A 15,082-nucleotide genomic window follows, 5' to 3' on the forward strand; every position below is an offset into this window, starting at 1 on the left:
AGTTGTACTAAAATAGAAGAGTTATCAAAATTCATAAAGGAAGACAAAGAGAACACTAGACAGCTCACAAACAATTGAATTAGGCCTTAGATAGAGATGAATGTAATACATACAACCTTTAAATGGAGACACAAAATGCTAAAAACAAGTCAGATCTCTACAGTGGAGTTAAGGATATAAAAAAATCCATACTAGTACAAAGTCAGCTGCACAATGCAAAAATTTGCATCCCTCCAATTTGTTATGTTCATAATGCAGAAAAAATGGAAATGCATTGAAAATTACATTGTGGAAGAAAAAATTATAGCTTGTAACTCTTACACAGTTTGATTGAAACAGCTACATTTGTTTCCGTTGTGGAAATATTAGCTCTTAGAAGTACTTGTTTGTAGTGTGGGGACGTATTTACTCCAGAAAAACCCAGTATAATATATAACAACGAAAACAACCAATTATTGACGAAATTATTCAATAGGGTAGATAAAAAGCCTACTCACCAAGCGGCGGCAGAACAACACACTCTTTTATGTGTTGTTCTGCCGCCACTTGGTGAGTAGATTTTTTATCTATCCTATTATATAATTTTACCAGTGTAATATATGTTGTACAGTCTATTGTTTGAGATCATGAGGGTAGTGGAAAAAAGGGGAAAAAAGCTATTTAATCAGCTGCAGGCTACACAATCTTCTAAGACTACTCTGAATTACAGGACAGACTTGTGACTTTTGTCACCTCTGCTTGGCAGTTTGTATGAGCTTTATTGGGACACTTTTGCAACCAAGTTCAGTACAGCCCAGTATAGTCTTTGATTCTCATCCTGTACAGTAAGTCTCCCCTGACCTGTGGGTCTGGGTGACTTTCCCAAAATCTACCCCTTTTCCTAGACCTCTCCAGTCCTTTTCCCTCATCCCTCTTCCTTCCCCTTCAACCCTTCTGCCTGAAGAAGGAGCTACTGGCTCCGAAAGCTTGCCAATTCCAATAGTCCCTTATGTGTGTGTTGTGCCACTGCTTGGTGAGTAGATTTTTTATCTATCCAATTAAATAATATAGTCTAGTTTGTACCACATCAGAAAACGTGGCATCATCCATTATGTGATCTAGATACTGAAAGATTTTGCTGAAATTGGGTCACAAGTAATGAATACTCTGTCAGTACACTGGGTAATATTACATGCTCCATGATATGGAGAGACTGACAGACATTGAGGGTACTATCACAACTACAGCAAAGTGTTACAGCTCCTGTAGACTATATCCAACGCTAGACTGAGACAGGGGTGTGTACATTTCCCATATTTGTAGACATGCAACATGTCAAACTGATACACAATATATTTTGTGAGCTGTAGATTCAATGTCCCTGAAAGAAGCTATTTGCATTAGTATTCTCTTCTATCAGAGACCAAATGAATATCTAGTGAAATGGAGCCAATATTACAGGTACTCTGCAATTAAATATTTGTTTTGAAGAGAAGTTTCAACAGTAATGCACTTTCCTCTTCTGTTAATATGCAAAGTGCTGACTAGAATAATCTGCACTTGGTCCATTTCCTGCAGCTGTTTAGTGCCCTTCTGTGCTGTATGAGGTCAATAGATGCCACAGGTGATTTGCAGATTGATACTGTCATCAGAATACAATGTTATATACAACTGTCTATGGAAGAGAGATGGAGCACTAAATAAGGTTGTCACATCCCATAATAGTTGGCGATTATCTGAGTTGCCTGTAACTTTGAAGATCAGAGACAGTACAAAAGCTAAAATGTATGTTGAAACAACACTGTCGACTCTAAGGAACCTGCATGCTAAAACTATTATGGGTTTACAGGTTTATTCTGTGTGTTCATGAATAGCCTCTAAAAATATTTGCATTATCAGAGGCAATGTGCTTTGCATTTTTCTCACTTCAGCAAGTATATGAAACTTTTATTTATGGGATTGAGTGACGACAAATTTTCAGATCTACACAGTTGCACTGAGTTACGACAATTGTGATATGTAACAGCAGCATCTGTTGTATCTCACTTAACAAGTTGGCTATTGTCTTTTACACACACACACACACACACACACACACACACACACACACACACACACACACACACACACACACACCACATTGCCTAGTCTGTTTTTAATTTTAATCCATTCTTCTTTGAAGAAATTGTATTATAAGAATGTAAATACGCCACTACACAACTCCCTCAGTCGTGTATGCATATCATATTGGTTATAAGTGCAGCATATGCAGCATATGAGCATACTTGACTGAATTTGGTCTATGTTCTTATTTCCAGAACAGGTAGCAGTTTTGATGCACTCTGCTACATATATTGAAACTGACATGGACCATCTTGTTGTGACTGCTCTCCTGCGATGAGCATAGATAGATAGTCTATGCCATATTTGCAAGCACAGGTTCTGATAGATGAGTGAGATGTTAAGAGTGGCTGTAAAGTGACATTTGTAGACTGGATTTTGAGAAGTTACATTTTTTCCTGCCTTTTATCATTGGTTTCTCTTGTGTGTTTATGTGGCTATCTGTCGTTAGTAAGGAAGAACTATTACTTCATATGTTATCAGTATTATTTTTTATGTTGCTCAATTTTTTTCCCCAGAAACTTCCTGATGTCCTCGACATACATAGTATTCAGGCTCGACGGGAAAACTTAAGACAGCAGCATATGGTGGTATCTAAAAGAGTTTTGCAGTTAATTTTGCAAAAGCAATCTCAGCGTCATGATGAAGTTGCGAGGTAGTATTGATTTTTGTTTTATAATTTATGTCTGTATCATATGGGGCATTTCTTTATTGTTAATAAATATGTAATTCTAATAAATATGCTCTTTGGCAAATAAAAAATCATCCAGTTCTTTTTAGAATTTTTCATTAATGATATAGAAGGAAGAGGGGAATAAAATCAATAATATACTTAAAATCGCTATAATTTGTAGTATTTTGGCTTTATTGTAGTTTTTAATGTTGTATTACATCAGTACGAGTTTCCTTATGTTATTTTTCTTGCACACCCCTTTTTGGTAGTGTGGACCACCTACACTGAAATCCCAAAATTTCAGACTAATACCTTTTTTGTTGACTTCTATGTGAGCTGTTTTCATGATGCATAGATTGCACAGCCTACATACGGTTTCCATCTGGATTTACTAAAATGTATTCAAGGCAATTCTGCTGAACATTTCAGGTTTCTGGTGTGTGTTGAAGTAATCCTGGTGCTACCATTTCCAGGGACACCTCTTCTTATTCAATAGTTAACAAGTGTTTATCATAGGATTCAGTGATAAAAGAGCATTTGTTTGCAGTTTTTTCCACTTGAGGAAAATCTCCATCAGGTTCATATAATTGAATGTGCCACTTCCTCCACAAAAGGAGTTTTTCCAGTTGTATATGATGCCAAAGGAAATGCAAGTTCTTCCCAGTGTATGGCTACATCTAGAGGCTACGGCATTTCCAACTTCAGTGGTAGCAGATGAATCTTCGATGATCAGACCTTGGACAGATTGTTGACAGGTGAAGTGGAGGTAACTGGAGTAGATTTTGTATGCTACTCAAGGTCTCGTTGGCAGTTGCTCAGGCACAGTGAAGATGTCCTTTGTGGTGGTGTTGGGGGGGGGGGGGGGGCGGCATGTGGTGGTGGTAGACTGAAAAGCATTGTCATATCAAGCACCAGGGAATGGCTGGCTGAGGTGGCCAACTGTGTGAGATTATGCCAATTGTAGCAGCAGTGATGGGCTGTGGGCTATAGTCTGTGGTGGGATCTTGCTGCTGCATTTCAAACCTTCATGGATAAGCAGGTTTTCACTACCTATCCATAGGTGATGTCCATCCAGGTCATCATTCAAATATCTAGAGGCAGACGGGAGTACAGGAGCTGTATTAGGCTGACTGTGCCCATAAAGCAAAAAACAGTGTTCAGCAAAGCAGGTGCAGAAGTATAAAAGGCTTGTGTTCATGAAAGATTTTGGTAAGACTCCTCTTAAGCCCATTTTACATGAGCAACTTTCTGGCCAAAATTGAATACTTGTTGTGGGTGTGCTTCATGTGCTTGCATGTAAATCAGCTGCCAACCATGTCACTAATGGATCAGTGACATTAGTGATCAGTTGACTGCACCTAATGTGGAGTTTGAAAATTTTAAGTATGCTGCGGACTGTGCATGCACAGAAACAGTAATGTTACTTTGTCTGCTAATTAGGAAGTTAATCAATTCTCACTGGACTCACTTTTGTCGTACTAATGGACTTTGTGTCTTCATAATCTTTATTTTGTTGCTCGCTTTGTTTTGTGACACATTGCAAAGGTTACTCAATGGCCTGGTATATTTCCTGCTAGTGTTGTCTCACAAGAGAGATGAAATATCTGAATGAAAAAAGTTACTGAAGTCTTACTATACAGGGTCAAAGAAAAAGTCTACATGATGGATAAATAAGAACGTAAATCTATTAATGTTTATAATGAAAACTGTTTCAACCATGAGAAAATCAAGTATGTTTAATGAGGAAAATAATTGTTGATGTTAATTAACACTTAAAAAGAAAATGAAATCCAAAGGTGCTATTTTCTATGTTCTGAATATTGTTTTATGCATTTGGTAAATGTGAGAGGAGGTCAGAAAGTAATGCACAATAATTTTTTTCTCACCAAGTATTGCAGCTGGAATGTTGAAATTTCAAGATGATGTAGCTTGAAGTTTGCACTACAGAGGATATTTTGTTTTCATGTGCAGCTCTTGTGAGAGAAGCCGGAACTATGAAAGAAACATGGTGTGCATGTTACTGTTGTCTGCTTGTGAAGACCAATGAAGAGTATTTTGATATTTGTGGGCCAAAGGGCTTAAACTGAGTGAAATTCACAGGGACATGCGTGGCATGTATGGGACTCCAGGTGGCTGGTAAAAGCTGCACCCTGCAAAATGTCGGAGCAATTTTGAATGACCAGTGTGTACAACTGTGAACCTTATCACAGCATTTCAACATTTCCTATAGTGCAGTGTATGATACTGTTCACAACACGTTGAAATTCCTTAAAGATAGTGGTGCCTGAGAACCTGACAAACAACCATAAGGGCCAGTGAATGATGACACTCTTGAATCACTTAGTGTGTTATGCCTCAGAAGGGCATGACTTTCTGAAAGGAATCATAACTGGTGAATATACAACTATGTGTCCGAAACCATGCTGGGCCAATATAGAGTGGCTGGTGCCCCACTATGAAAAAGCTTCAAAGTGACTAAATCTGTTAGGAAAGTGCTTGTGACATTGTTCTGGGAAATGCATGGTGTGTTGTTGGTGGAGTTTGCTGCACATGGGACCACTGTGAATGCTGTAGCCTACATTAAAATTTTGGTCAAGTTGCGTCTTGCCCTTCGCGACAAACACCACAGCATTTATGCTGCAGTGTCATACTTCTTCAGGACAATGCTCGCCCCCATGTTGCTGCTCCTGTTCATGAAAAAATTGCCAAATTAGGGTGGGAGGTGCTCCAGCATCCACCGTACAGTGCGGACCTTGCGCCATTGGACTGCCATCTGTTTGGTCCCATGAAGAAATCTGGCCGTCCAATGCTTTACGACAGATGAGGAAGTGAAATTAGCACTCGACAGATGGCTATACTCTGCCCAAATGGACTTTTATGAACACGGCTTACTGAAACTGGTACCACGATGGGAGAAATTTGTTAAGAATGTTGGTGACTATGTGGAAAATTAGGTAAAAGATGTAAGTTCATTTGTGATTTTCTTTGCTTTGCTACATAGTAAAATTTGTGGTAATAAAATTATTGTGCATTACTTTCCAATATTCCCTCATATATTTGTGTCAGGCAAATAAATTTAGATGTTCTGAAATGTTTAGGTGTCACTGTTCCTGTTCTTTCAGTTCTCAGTAGTGTGGACAATTTACTATACACATTCTCTCACAAATAAAAGCTCATGTAGTTTTGATGGTGTTTCCAATAAAGTATTAAAAACTTGTTCCCATATAATAAGCCCAATCTTATCTGAAATATGTGATTCATCACTAACTCAAGGCATTTTTTCCAATTTTTCCAGAGAGACTGAAATATGCCATTGTCAAACCCATATTTAAGAAAAGTGACAGGAGATATGTCAATAACTACTGACCTGTTTCACTGCTGACACAATTTTTCAAAACTTTTGTGGGAAGTATCTCACCTTAGCAACAATAATATCCTCAGCAAATCACAGCTTGGGTTTCAGACAAATTGCTGTACTGAGAATGCCATGTACATGTTCACTCACCAAATTTTACAAGCATTAAATTTATTTATTTATAGTAATTCAACCACTGTAGTCTGCGTACATTACTCTGACTGAGGAGAATCGTGTATGGGGTTTCCCAAGGCTCAATCTCAGGTCCACTATTGTTCATCATATATGCAAATGATCTTCCGTCTAATATACAAAAAGCAGAATTAGTTCCTTTTGCAGAGGACACTAGTATTTTAATCAATTCAAGCATACACACAAAACAGAAGAAATGGTAAGCATTGTTCTCAAAAGTATAACTGACTGATTTTCTGTGAATGGTTCTTACCCTCAGTTTCAGAAAGAGAGAACATATATCAGTTCTGCGCATCTAGATGACTTAAACTAATAAGTGTAACACAGGGTGCGGAAATATTAACTAGGGTGGAAATGTCAAAATTTTAAGTGTGCATATTGATGAGAATTTAAACTGAAAAAAGCACATTTTGGAACACCTAAAAAAACTTACTTCATCCATATTTGTACTTACAAGGCAAACTTCCCATTGCATCCCCTTCAGATTTAGTAGTAAGAGGGCCCAGTGGACAGCCCGTCAAAAACTGAACACGCATCAAGCATGAAAACAGAAGAAAGTGTACTGGACTGTGAAAAAAAAAGCAAAATGGAAACAATGAACGATTCAAGAACAGAAGTGCAATGGAAATAGAAATGAGCATATGGCATCGTTGGCTGGGAGTCCCCATCCAGGGAAGTTTGGCCGCAAAGTCCAAGTCTTATTTTAGTCGATGCCACATTGGGAGACTTGCGCTGTTCTTTATTCAAATGTGTCTGTGTCGTGGTGTAATGTCTGTATTAGCAGCTGAAAGGAAGTGGCTATCGAATGGGAGCTGCAAACGTTTCATGACAAGGCGATGAGTCAACCAAATCCTCCACCAGAAAACACATCTGGTGTGTCACACTGCATTAGTGACAGTGCATGTGTCATGATAGGAATCTCTTATTGACACACTTAATTTGTACCACTGGTAAGTGAGTGAGATATGCTTCCTTGCCTGCCCGATATAGGTGTTTGTCTGATAATAAATGTGATCATTCACCAGGAAATGATGAAAATGTAATAGCTTGTCACAAAAGCTGCAACAAATGAATGCAGTAGTTTCACAATCTCACAGTTTCTCTGTGCTCTGTTAAAACATATGATTTTAACATTTTTTAAGTTGGGTTCCGTTTTGGAAGTCTTGACTCTTGAATTCCTTTGAGGTAATGTAGTTCACACTTTTTTTTTCCATTTCCGTGAGACATCTATGTGGTGTCTCACCTGCTCTCTCCGTTCATTACATTTACTTGCGACGGCAACATATTCTTTCCATACGACTCGTATTTTGTAACCAATGTACAGTATAGTATGACAACTGCCAGGGCCACAGAAAGAGAACAAATATTTCAATGACGGGATGGACAGTTCATAATGATGTGAATAAATAAATGGCACGAGGGAGTTCACTGTTTGACAGCTTGGCAGTCCAACACCTTGACCACTTACCCACAACATGGTTGCTGTTTCATGTTGCTCTCTATGGCACTTCTTGTTCTTGGAGTGTTCATGGTTTCTATTTTGCTTTTTTAAAAATAGTTCTGTACACCACCTTCCTTTTTTCATGCTTGATGTGTGTTAATTTTTTGACAGGCTGTTCACTGGGCCATCTTACCACTAAATCTGAGGGGAGTGCGATGGGGAGTTCCCCTTTTTAGAATCATTGCAAATCTTGGAGAGAGACAAATCAATAAACTGCCATATTTTGCAAATTTTCATTCAATAATGCCATTTGGAATAATGTTCTGGGGCAACTCAGCTTTAAGAAAGAAAGTCTTCATTGCTCAAAAATGTCCTGAAAGAATAATGTGTGTTTTTCACTTATGATGATATTACGGAAATCTGTTTAAGGAGTGGAGCATTCTGACTACTTCTTCACAGTATATTTATTCCCTCATGAAGTTTGTTGTAAATAATCCGCTACAGTTCAAAAGGGACAATGATGTACATAATTAGATTACCAGATTGAAAAATGACTTTCATTACTCCACATTAAGGTTGTCTTTAGCACAAAAGTGGGTGCATAGTGCTGCAACAAAAATTTTTGATCACTCACCCAGTGATATAAAATGCCTGTCAGACAAGAAAATAAAATTTGAAAACAAACTGAAAAAGTTCCTTCTTGAAAATTACTTTCATAAAGAAATCTTCACTCAGCAGCAGAGTGTGCACTGATGTGAAACTTCCTGACAGATTAAAACTGTGTGCTGGACCGAGACTCGAACTCAGGACCTATGCCATTCATGGGCAAGTCTGCCAATATCTCGTCTCCTGCTTTCCAAACTTCACAGAAGCTCCCCTGGGGAAACTTGCAAGATTAGCACTCTCGGGAGAAAGGATGTTGCAGAGACATGGATGAGCCACAGCCTGGGGGATGTTTCATTCTGGAAATTTTCTGTCTGCTGTGGAGTGTGTGCTGATATGAAACTTACTGGCAGATTGAAACTGAGCGCTGGACCAAAGTTCAGAAGATAGTAGATCAGGTATTGGTGGGAGTAAAGCTATGAGTTGTGCTTGGGTAGCTCAGTCGGTAGAATGCTTGGCTGCAAAAGTCAAAGGGCGTGAGTTCATGTCTCGGTCCGGCACACAGTTTTAATCTGCCGGGAAGTTTCAACTACTTCTGTTCCATAGAAGAATTTCTATTATTGTAATGTGCTAAAGGTGTCAGGTAGGAATTACTAACAAACATGTGTATTACAAAATAGCTTTATAAATGTTCAGCATGTAGCCATAGTTACAAGTTAATTTGTGATGTGAATGTAAAATGACTCATTCCCCATCATTATGATTTATTGTACAAAATTATCCATGGAACATGAAACTAACTACCATCCACTTTGACTTTTACTTTTGTCATTAGTAAAATATTATCATCCTTGTTCCTGCAGTCGGGTGCTATATTTTGATTTTTTTGTAAAACGAATGGTCCCTTGTAATGTCACTTTCACCATTCCAGTACAGAACTGTACAGTGAACAGCTCTGACAACACACAGTGTTGGCTCTGGTGCGTAAACGAACCATGAACAATCATCAAAGATGAGACTCAGTACTGGAACAAAACATCAGTGGTACTGCAGTAGTCTTACCACGAGTAATCACTTGAGACAAGAAAGTCGTTCATGTTAAAAGAACTTCATTGTTCTACATCATCTTATAGATGTTCAACAAAATGGTGTGTATGCACCTATTTCATCATATTCACTGTTAGGCATCATAATTTGATATTTAAAAATATGAACCAAGTGCTCTGGCTCACTTTTAGAGTGAGGCCGGAAAGGTGGAGTCATCAAAGGCTTGATATCAGTGTGTGTCAGAATTCCTCAAACGGAGCAGAAGTGCTCTTAAAATTGTGCGTGGAATGCATCAATAGTAAATGTTTTATTTGAAATGCCCAGAGTTGCTTGTGTGGTGGTGGGTTGCACACTGGTTACATATAGCTATTTGGACAAGGAATTCCTTATCATTAGTGACATTATTTTCAAAAAGGGGTCTCTTATTAAAGTCTACATGGTTATAATCCCGTGGTGGTGGTGGTGGTGGTGGTGGTCATGGTGGTAGTTGTGGTGGGTCTTGCAGGACACCCAGTATGCACTCACTTTAGACATGTGTATACATTTAGTTTAATTTTTCCATTAATAACATAGCAGTAAATATAGTCAGCTCCAAGTGGCAGACCTCTAAATTTTCTCACTAGTGTTTTGTGAAAGGAATGTTGTCTCCTCTCCAGGGATTCCCACTTGATGTGAGTAATATCTTCGGTGCTCCTGTGTAGGAGAGTGAACAACATATCCTGGAGGCCCAGATAATGATAATAATAATAATAATAATAATAATAATAATAATAGAAGAGAAGGAGTAAAGTATATTGATAGTAAATATGATACTGATATATGTATATATATTTTTTGTTCTCAGAATACTGGAAATTCAGCAGCAGTTACAAGCAGCACTAAGGCTCTGCCGGGAAGGGAGGACAAGCTTGAGTGGAGCTAAATCACAGTTCACAACTACAAGTTTGGGAATTCTTGCTAATTATCGCAAGAAACAGACGCTTCGAGGCTTGCTACATTCATTAAATACCATAAAAACATTGGTATGTTTTGTGCAAAATCTTGATTGATTTATTTATTTATTCTGCTGGTGTTCTTACCATTTCGGGGAAACCAACTTGTGCTCAGTTGACTTGACAGTGTAGGAAGACAGGTGTGTGTGTGTGTGTGTGTGTGTGTGTGTGTGTGTGTGTGTGTGTGTGTGTGCATCCATGTCTTCCCTACAAGTTTGAAAAAGGAAATGCATTCCAAAAGTTTGCAAAGCTCTGTACCTTCTGTTTGTGTACCAAATGACGGCACAGCACTTCTGCCTTTCGTGTGTCATCTGCTTTATTCCTAAATACTTAGTAATTCTCGACTGAAACTTTCTGTACATTAGTATACAAATACTCAGATTGCCCTTTAAAAAGAAAACCACATTAATTTACTTCCCCCACCTTTATCTGGTCCAAGCTTGTGCACCATGTCTGATGATCTTGGTGATGATGTTATGTGAAACACTTATCTTCCTTACTTCCAATTATTGTCACCGTATGATTGTTCAGTAACAAATTGTTGTACTTGGTAACTTCAATTGATGATTGCTCATTCTTTGTAGATCCATCTTATTCAGTATGTTCAACAGCTATTCTCACTCTAATGGTCTCCACATGGTGAGGTGCTGAATGCTGAGTGTATTGAAAACGACATGGCCCAGTGGTAAGCCAGGTGTAGCCATTGCTTGTAAGTGTTGGAAGCTGTTGAATAATGGTAAAATGTCTAGAAGCTGATAATGTGTTGGGTATTTGCCCATTTTGTAAAACAGCAGACTAAAATACATGTAACAGCTGACAGCATAATATAATTATGAGGAATGTATGAGTGTTACAGAGTATAGTGCTAATTGTAAATTGTTGCAAATGAAGTGCGGCAGCCAACAGTCTGTATGCATATCGATAATTATCCAGTGACAGACGTTTATGATTGCAGTGGACCTAGCAACATTGCGATTAGATCATGGAAAACTGGGAACATGTTACCGGTCAAATGAATTGTGCATCTCATCATATTGATCATAATTACTGAAAAACCATCTTTCTGAACAGTACAAGCTTCAGTCCTTCACATACGCAATTTAATATGTAAACAAGATGATGTGAGAGGAATATTATGCTTCACTTGATGGGTGGCTGGTAAAGAAAGCACAATGGAAACTTTTTACTTTGTCAGTGTTATATGTGACTGGTTGCATTCTTTAATAGCTGACATGTTCCTTGCTGAAAATAGTACTACTGAGTAAGATAATTTTCTCTAGAATGTGACTACACTCATGATTCAAAAATATCAGGAGTACTCTGATAAATTTCTGGACAAATTCGTGAATTCCAAAGCGTGATTATCAGTCCTTTGAAACACATCTAAATGTGTCATTGAGTGACGTCACATAATTCATAAATAAGCTCATTAAAATCTTCAGGAATTTTGTGACTTATGTATAGATAATGAATTCATGTACCTTCATCTATTCAACAAGGACGTGTAAAATTCATTCCATGTCAAATTGCTGCTCTTTGATTTGCCATGTGGTGACCAATGCACTGTCAAGTATGGGGTTAAGTTCATGCTGATAGCTGCACAGAATGCATTATTTGTTGTATTACTGTGTTATTGATTATTACTTTCCAGTAATAGGGACTACATTTGGGCTACTCCTCGGCTGTTAAGTCAAAAATACTGCTGCCCAAGTTCTTCGTTATGTAAATACACATTTTTAAAATCCACAAACTTTTGTGCTGTTGAACTACCCAAAAGCCTTTAAAATGCTGAAATGTGTGTTTATTCCTTGCAGTTCCAGAAGACTTTAATGCAACCTAGGAGAAACTTGTTGAATCATAATTTATTCGCTGCATAATTTTTTGAAAAACTGTCATTCAAAAGTGACTCACATGGAATCTAGAATTTCATTTCAGGAATATCTTTGGTGAAATCATTAAAAAAAAATCAACAAGAGCTGTCACATTCCACAGTCAGTACTGAGACTGCATTTCAGATGGGTACTTACAATCATCTGTAGGCTCCATCCCCACCACATCCATGTTTTCTGTACAGATAGATATTATTACCAACCTAACTTTTTTAGAATAGATACTATTGATGTAATTTTACTTTAGTAGTCTTGATGTACATCTTCTCAGCCAATTATTTTAAGATATCCCTTGGATTGATGCCATCATAAAATAGATAATACATACTAAGCAGTCATAAATTTTGGAGCCAGAGGTCCCTTTGTGTGTTACAAGAAAGAATTGAAGGAAGTGAAACTACTGAGGATTGAAAAGTCCATGTTTCATCACGTGTCTGATGCTGTCCCAGAATTTATCCGTGCCATCATGACTCCGAGGTGGCAGTTTGGCACCACCATTTGTGCTGCACAACCTCGGCACTGTTGGGAACTGACTTTCTGGATGACCAGCACATTTGTTTTCTATGGAGAAGTATTGTCATGTAGGATATTTAACACAGTATTGGGATTTTTTCCCATATTAATATTTATTTTATCTTCCCATCCCACTTTTTCAGTTCCTGATCCATCTACGAGTTTTGCTAGTTTTCAGTACTTCCAAGTTGGACCAGAGCTGTTAACTGCTGTGATTTGAAATCATTTTTGTGCCCACCTACTTTGTGCACTCACATCGGCTTGTATCACTGTATGTGGTAGATGTTTTGAGCCTCCTTTGGCTGAATGTGACATTGCTTTATTCTTAAACATTGATTCATTCTGTTTCAGATTTCATTTTTATGAAATAATTTATTTCAGCTGTGCACTGAAGAGCGCCTGCAGGAGTTGCTGAATGAAGCGAATTATGCCAGAGCTATTAGCTTGCTTCTGGAATGTCAAAGAGCTGCGTGCACGTACCGCCATTTTAACTGTGTTGCTGCACTCAGTGGAAAGCTACAGGATACTTTAGAAATGGCAGAGGAGCAGCTTGATGGAGCTTTGACAAAAGTAGGTACTTTCGGCTGCACATGTATGTAGTTTGTGTTCGAGGAGGACTGTAATGGTACCTTCACACCGAAAACCAACTCCAACAAACTTGGTTGACATCTGTTTTCATCTCAAAGTTTGACTTAGTTTTCACCTGTTGCCAACGATTGTTTGAAATTGTGAGTTTGAAAAACTAGTTGAGGGAAGTTTTGTCTCAAGTTTGTAGTTTGTGGTCAGTGAGGAAAACCACGGCAGAGTTGGGTGACTGGTGCATGCGCATTGCCATTTTTGTGTCTCAGGTACAAACTACCAAAAGGAAAGTCTGAATTACTTAAAACTTAGAAGATTTATTCTGAAAATGAGGTGAAACACAACTTGGCGTAATCACTTGTATCCAGGTCTGTAGCCAAAGTTCATATCCCGTTAACACTATCACAGTAACAGCGTCGTGACTGAGAGGAGACCTGCTTCGTACTCCAGAAGGCCCACTAGATGACTCCGCTTCTGGGCTGCAACAATGCAACTGAATCACGTGAGGCTCCATCAACTCTAGTGGTATGATTGCTGCATCTCTTGCTACACTGCTGCCACTGGAGTGTTGGCACATGGTGCTTGAGTAGGCGGTGGCCATGTTTTAGGTGAAGCGACTGCGCTGTATGAATGCATGGCTCAACAGCCATGTTGTCTGCTTTGTTTCTCCCTTGTGTTTATACGGTGGCGACTCTCGAGTGGTCCACAGAAGTAACTAGCTAGTTTTCGTTAGAAACTGAAGTTAGGAAATCTCTGTGGAATTCTTTTGCTTCAATAATTTTATGAATAAATTATTTCAATTTTACAATCTTTTTATTTTATGTTTGAGGTAGGGACATCTACTATGTTCATTTTGGGTCTTATATTATGGTTTCTTCCTTTCAGAGGGAAGTGTTGGCTAGGTGTAGTGTATCTGAGTGAAGGTGCATTTATTTAAAGTGTGTCCAGCAACTTATATTTTTACTTAAATGTTGAAGTATCTGCCAGCTACTATGTTAATACGACCTTAACAGTAACTTTCAGTTCCTTGTCTTCAGATAATGGGGTACTGGGAAGGAGATGAATATGTAGTGTGTGCTGATAAGTGCACATATTAATGTGTTAAGAATGTATAAAAGTAAAATAACAGTACCAGTACTTGCTTTTACAAAATCCTTGAGTATGTTCACAATAACCCAGCACACACATGGCACAGCTTTACTAATCCTGGCCAGTGATAGTCAATGAGAGTACATGGAACTTGAATAACTGTCACCTGTTGCCAAAAATCGAAGGTTTACAAGAAGTTGTTCTGCTGGTGTTACTGCAGCTCTAAAATTTGTGTCTTTCCACTGAATATGTTGTGCTACTATCCCCTGAGAGTTCTTCGAATTGTGCTCATGTCATTCTGACAAAATTTTGGAAACCTTGCCTGCGTTTAATGTAGAGCTCCTCCAGTACATGAGTTTGTCTTTGTAACAAAAACTTCATGGTCTGGAACATGCACATCTTTTTTGTGTTAATTTTTGTGACAAACAATTATAACATTATACCAAGAATTATAACACAAAGTGCTAATGTATCTTCAGTCAGAATCAGTTTTCTTTTCTGTAATAAATAAATAAAATCACACCAAATGTGTGTGTGTTTACAGGAGCTTCAAACTGTTGTCAACATTTTGCAACACTTGACAAAAGTTGTAGATTTGTCAAACTCACT

General features: G+C 38.2%; 1 protein-coding gene across 9 annotated transcripts in view; it reads left to right on the plus strand.

Annotated features, from left to right (window-relative positions):
* LOC124721478 (syndetin) overlaps positions 1-15,082 on the plus strand; it is a 150,117-nt gene that overhangs the window by 13,753 nt on the left and 121,282 nt on the right. For all 9 annotated transcript variants that reach the window (XM_047246475.1, XM_047246481.1, XM_047246473.1 and 6 more), the window contains 3 exons: positions 2,619-2,755; positions 10,256-10,433; positions 13,187-13,375. In XM_047246475.1, the coding sequence (XP_047102431.1) occupies positions 2,619-2,755; positions 10,256-10,433; positions 13,187-13,375 (504 nt within the window). The remainder of the gene's footprint in view (positions 1-2,618; positions 2,756-10,255; positions 10,434-13,186; positions 13,376-15,082) is intronic.

Source organism: Schistocerca piceifrons, chromosome X (assembly GCF_021461385.2).
Source record: "Schistocerca piceifrons isolate TAMUIC-IGC-003096 chromosome X, iqSchPice1.1, whole genome shotgun sequence".
Taxonomy (NCBI): domain Eukaryota; kingdom Metazoa; phylum Arthropoda; class Insecta; order Orthoptera; family Acrididae; genus Schistocerca; species Schistocerca piceifrons.